The following is a 4,662-nucleotide window of genomic DNA, read 5'->3' as shown; positions in this document are numbered from 1 at the left end:
CCCCACCCCCCGTGCCCGGGGGCCTCGCGCAGTATATGGGCCCCACGGAGCCCCGGGCTCCGAGGGGCCCCGGGCGGGGCCGGGGGCGACGAGGACGGCGACCCTTAAACCCCACCGCCTCTGAGTTTGTTACCCAGCCCGCAGGTGCCAGAGACCGAGGGGAGCCGTTGGAATGGAGGAGGAGACCACCGCCGGAGCCCCAGGAGACGGAGCCGCCACCCCCGAGGCCAGCCACAAGGGCCGGGCGAATCCCGCGGACCCCGCGGCGATACCTCGTGGGGGCAACCCAGGCGAGGTGCTCCAGTCAACCCGGGACGGGGACTGGCACCCCGGGGGGCTATGTGGTGCCACAGCGACGGGGCCGCTCGGCCGAGCCAGGGAGCCGCCCGGCTTCCACCGCCGCACTGCCCCCCATCACCCCCCCCACATAAACACGCACCCGCACCCACGTAGGGCCTCGTGGTCGGGTCACCTACCCTGAGTTTTCACCCGAGGGCCCCCTAGGGGGGTTACCCCACGGTTTCTCAGGGCCAGGGAATTGGACAGGACCCTTCCCAGGCCAAGTAACACTGCGGCGCCGTGGGCGGATTTGAGATCGCACGACCATGGCGAGCTCAGAGAGCCCCGCAGTTAGAAACGCATACAAACACAAACACGGGTCAGCAAGGCAGATAGCTGGGATCAGGACCCGGGACGACTGATTGGTCGAAAGTTCAAAGGCCGGCGGGATCGCAAAAGAGCGGGAAATCCTAGGCTCAGGATTGGTCGAGAGACCAAGGCGGTCGGGACGGGGGCGCCTAGCCATTGATGTGAATAGTTTAAAAGAAAACGCAGGGGCAGTAGGGAACTCTCTTCTTCTGGAGTTTGGACACGGGGTCAGCGACGAAGGAGTCATCGGGCGAGCCGCTAGATTGTCTGCAGGACGATCTGAGCGCCGCAAGGTCACCAAGGACTACAGACGGTATCGTGTTGCGCGCCTTACAACACCTCAGAGCGGAGGGTAGGATCCGTAGGAGAGGGTTAGTTCGGGGTAAGGACGAGTAGGAAAGCGGTTTAGCAGAGAGCGCAGCATAGAATAGGGCTACACGGCACCAGAGTGTGGGTTAGAAGCGCCTTGCTGTCCCGCACACACACACGGGTGGCTCGGTTGGTTAGCAAGGGCTAATAAAATCTCGAGCGTAGTAACAAAACCGTGTTGTTGGGTGTTTTTGGAACGTGGTATTAGCGTGCACTGCATTCGCGAGTGTGTGGTCGTTGTACGCATAAAGGCCGTGGTCTCTGTACGATTGTGCGGGTACGGAGGTGTGTGCGTTAACGCCCGGGGAGAGCACTTTTGGTGTGTTGGCGTGACTACGCAGCCGTGTGAGAGGAGAATCGTCCTTGTACGATATTTGTGTTGACGTGCACGCGCGAGTGGGGGAGGGGACGAGTCGTCGTGTCGGCGTGTGCCCCGCTTGCGTGCGCTCGTTACTTGCGTAAGCTCTCGGCGTGCGTAATCGGCGTGCCCAAGGTGCGCGATCGTAACGTGGGCGGCCAGCGCGGCGCAGAGCGGCGCAGGAGTGGGTATCGCGTGTGGAGCTGTATGCGTGTGTGCGCGCACGTTCACGACGTGTGTAACACAGGTGCGCGATCCTAACGTGAGTGGTCAGGGTTGGGTGAGTGCCGTGCAGAGCTGTGTGTGGGTGTGCGCGTGCGTGGTTATCCATGCCTGCTACGCGGACCCGCGGTGGAGGGGAATCCTCGGGTGACGGCTCCCACACCCTGGGTGAGGAGTCTAGCGGCGGTTCGCTTAGCAGCGGGGGGGCGATTGATGATGTTAGTCCGGCCGTTAGTATTATCGAGGGAGGGATCTCGGGGGCTAGCGACCCCCACATTACTGTTTCCAATGAAGTGCAGTTTCTTCACACTTTATTTAGATCATGCAGAGCACTGTAAAGTTGTTTTCGGAAAGGTGTTTGCTTGAGAAAAGAACATCCGTTAAAGACATCGACGGCGCTCAAACGGTACTACTGCATCGTGATGCGGCATTCTGAAATGATCCAAACTGTGAACATTTTGTTGATTAAGAAGAGTTGAAGACTCGAGATCATTGCACGCTGCCAACCAATCAGCACGCTCCCCTTCTTCGCACGTCACGACTCCGCTGACCAGTGAGCGCGCGCTCTGGGCTACATAAGCCGCCTTCTCCCCGCCTGTGAGAATCTTTGCCCTCACCAAGCCATGGCTCGCACCAAGCAGACGGCTCGCAAGTCCACGGGCGGCAAGGCCCCCCGCAAGCAACTCGCCACCAAGGCGGCCCGAAAGAGCGCTCCGGCCACGGGCGGCGTCAAGAAGCCTCACCGCTACAGGCCCGGCACCGTCGCTCTGCGCGAGATCCGCCGCTACCAGAAGTCCACCGAGCTGCTCATCCGCAAACTGCCCTTCCAGCGCCTCGTCAGGGAGATCGCGCAGGACTTCAAGACCGACCTGCGCTTCCAGAGCTCCGCTGTCATGGCTCTGCAGGAGGCCAGCGAAGCGTACCTTGTCGCGCTCTTCGAGGACACCAACCTGTGCGCCATCCACGCCAAGCGCGTCACCATCATGCCCAAGGACATTCAGCTCGCCCGCCGCATTCGTGGCGAGCGCGCTTGAACGCCCAGCTCGGCCCTCAAAGCACAACACAAAGGCTCTTTTCAGAGCCACCACTTACTCATGAAAACGCTTCCATGTGTGTTCTTCAAAGTTCGGGTGCCGGAAACCTTCGTTTGCTGGTCACGGCTCTCACGAGTCGTCAGGCGTAAGCGACAATGAAGTTCATTTTCTATACTCCGCCGCTCATATTTTTCAACATCACACGTTGGTGTCGTATATAAGCGTTGTGAAACCATGTTTACGTAATGTACAACAAAAGGGTTATTTTGGTTAAATATATTAACTATTAAACCCAAAGATATTGGTTTATGTTGTTTCAAGCCCGAGCTGATAAGAAGTTCACATTTTGCAAACTAAGAGACTGCATTATTCACGCACATATATTTTTAGGCATTGCCCGAACAGGCGGTTAAAGGAAAATATATATACACCGTATAGGCACGTGGGCGATCAAGCACGAGCTCAAGGCTATCACAATGATTTCTTATAACCAATGCGGTCCCTCAAAATGATGATTATAATCAATAATACATTGATATTTGCGGAATCCGCTTATAAGTTTGACTTGCCAGCACGTGCCCATAAATTAACTCTATCATGCTTAAAACTTGAACCTATTAAGTACGTGTATCGCATTGTTTCATTCATAAGATGCGTGTCCGCATTAAAATATATATGGATACAAATAATTAAAGTCAACATCGAATCCTCGCGTCCCGGCTTTTCATTGGTGGCTCAAGGAGAGGGCGGGACTCGACCGAGAGGAGCCAATCAGCAGCGGCGCGCTCTACGATCCTCGTCTCCGCTATAAAAGCCGCTCCAGTGGTGCGTGTTAACGTCACAAATCGTTCGTACTTTGTCTCCAGTGCTTTTTGCATCCTAGGTCCCTTAACAATGTCTGGACGCGGCAAGACCGGTGGCAAGTCTCGCGCCAAGGCAAAGTCCCGCTCTTCCCGCGCCGGCCTGCAGTTCCCCGTGGGTCGCGTTCACAGGCTGCTCCGCAAGGGCAATTACGCCCAGCGGGTCGGCGCTGGAGCACCCGTCTACCTGGCCGCCGTGCTCGAGTACCTTTCTGCCGAGATCCTCGAGCTGGCTGGCAATGCCGCCCGCGACAACAAGAAGACGAGGATCATCCCCCGACACCTGCAGCTCGCCGTGCGAAACGACGAGGAGCTCAACAAGCTCATGGGCGGCGTGACTATCGCCCAGGGCGGTGTGCTGCCCAACATCCAGGCCGTGCTGCTGCCCAAGAAGACCTCTCAGGCAAAGAAGTGAACGCGCCGCCGCCTCTACCACCACAACAACGGCTCTTTTCAGAGCCACCCACTTACTTGCAAAGAGCTCGGACAGTCGTACACAGGAGTTTTGTTATACTGGTAGGAACGAAGTGGACCAGACCACCAATAGATGAATGTGTCCGTCCGTCAACATCGCCCCCTACTGCAAACATTTGGCATGACCCTACGAAAACCTTTAGACTCAGTGACGCTATCCTGGCTAAACAAGTGTAACATTCCCTTATAATTCCCTCAGCTTTTAATTAAAACATTTAAATTAATGAGGCTTTCCTGGCTAAACACGTGTAACATTCCCTAATAATTCCCTGAGATAGCTTTTAATTAAAACTTTGAAATTAAATAAAACAACTAACAGCGCCCTAATAATTCCCTGAGATAGCTTTTAATTAAAACTTTGAAATTAAAAAAAAACTCACAGCGCCCTAAAGCCTACAGCTAGGCCTAAAGCCTAGAACTAGGCCTGAAACTCTCCATTCGTGTCGTACCCCCGCGTGTGTGAAAGGGAGTTATGTTTAACAATGTTACATTCCCTCATGTTTTTAAATAGAAACATTTAAATTTAAAACTTTTACATGAATCATTAAAACATTTAAATTAAAAATTAACTCACAGCGCCCTAAAGCATACAGCTAGGCCTAAAGCCTAGAACTAGGCCTCAATCTCTCCCTTCGTATCGTCCGATTAGGTGTAGCAACATCGCCCCCTACTGCAAACACTTGGCAGGACCCTACAA

The 4,662-nt window shown here is 54.9% G+C and overlaps 2 protein-coding genes across 2 annotated transcripts; both read left to right on the top strand.

Annotated features, from left to right (window-relative positions):
* Nucleotides 1-2,220: 2,220 nt before the first annotated feature.
* On the top strand, nt 2,221-2,631 carry LOC144948075 (histone H3). Its single transcript, XM_078877503.1, has one exon. The coding sequence runs from the start codon at nt 2,221-2,223 to the stop codon at nt 2,629-2,631; it is 411 nt and encodes a 136-aa protein (XP_078733629.1).
* An 837-nt stretch (nt 2,632-3,468) lies between these two features.
* Nucleotides 3,469-3,906, top strand: LOC144948199 (histone H2A). Its single transcript, XM_078877630.1, has one exon. It carries the CDS (start codon nt 3,526-3,528, stop codon nt 3,904-3,906), a length of 381 nt encoding a protein of 126 aa, XP_078733756.1. The 5' UTR covers nt 3,469-3,525.
* Nucleotides 3,907-4,662: the final 756 nt, after the last annotated feature.

Source organism: Lampetra fluviatilis, chromosome 48 (assembly GCF_964198595.1).
Source record: "Lampetra fluviatilis chromosome 48, kcLamFluv1.1, whole genome shotgun sequence".
Lineage (NCBI taxonomy): Eukaryota > Metazoa > Chordata > Hyperoartia > Petromyzontiformes > Petromyzontidae > Lampetra > Lampetra fluviatilis.
Note: the sequence above shows the minus strand (reverse complement) of the source record. Positions and strands in the feature narration are given on the sequence as shown.

What these genes read in the sequence shown, in the direction of transcription:
- LOC144948199 (XM_078877630.1), top strand. Translation starts at nt 3,526, where the DNA reads ATGTCTGGACGCGGCAAGACCGGTGGCAAGTCTCGCGCCAAGGCAAAG.
- LOC144948075 (XM_078877503.1), top strand. Translation starts at nt 2,221, where the DNA reads ATGGCTCGCACCAAGCAGACGGCTCGCAAGTCCACGGGCGGCAAGGCC.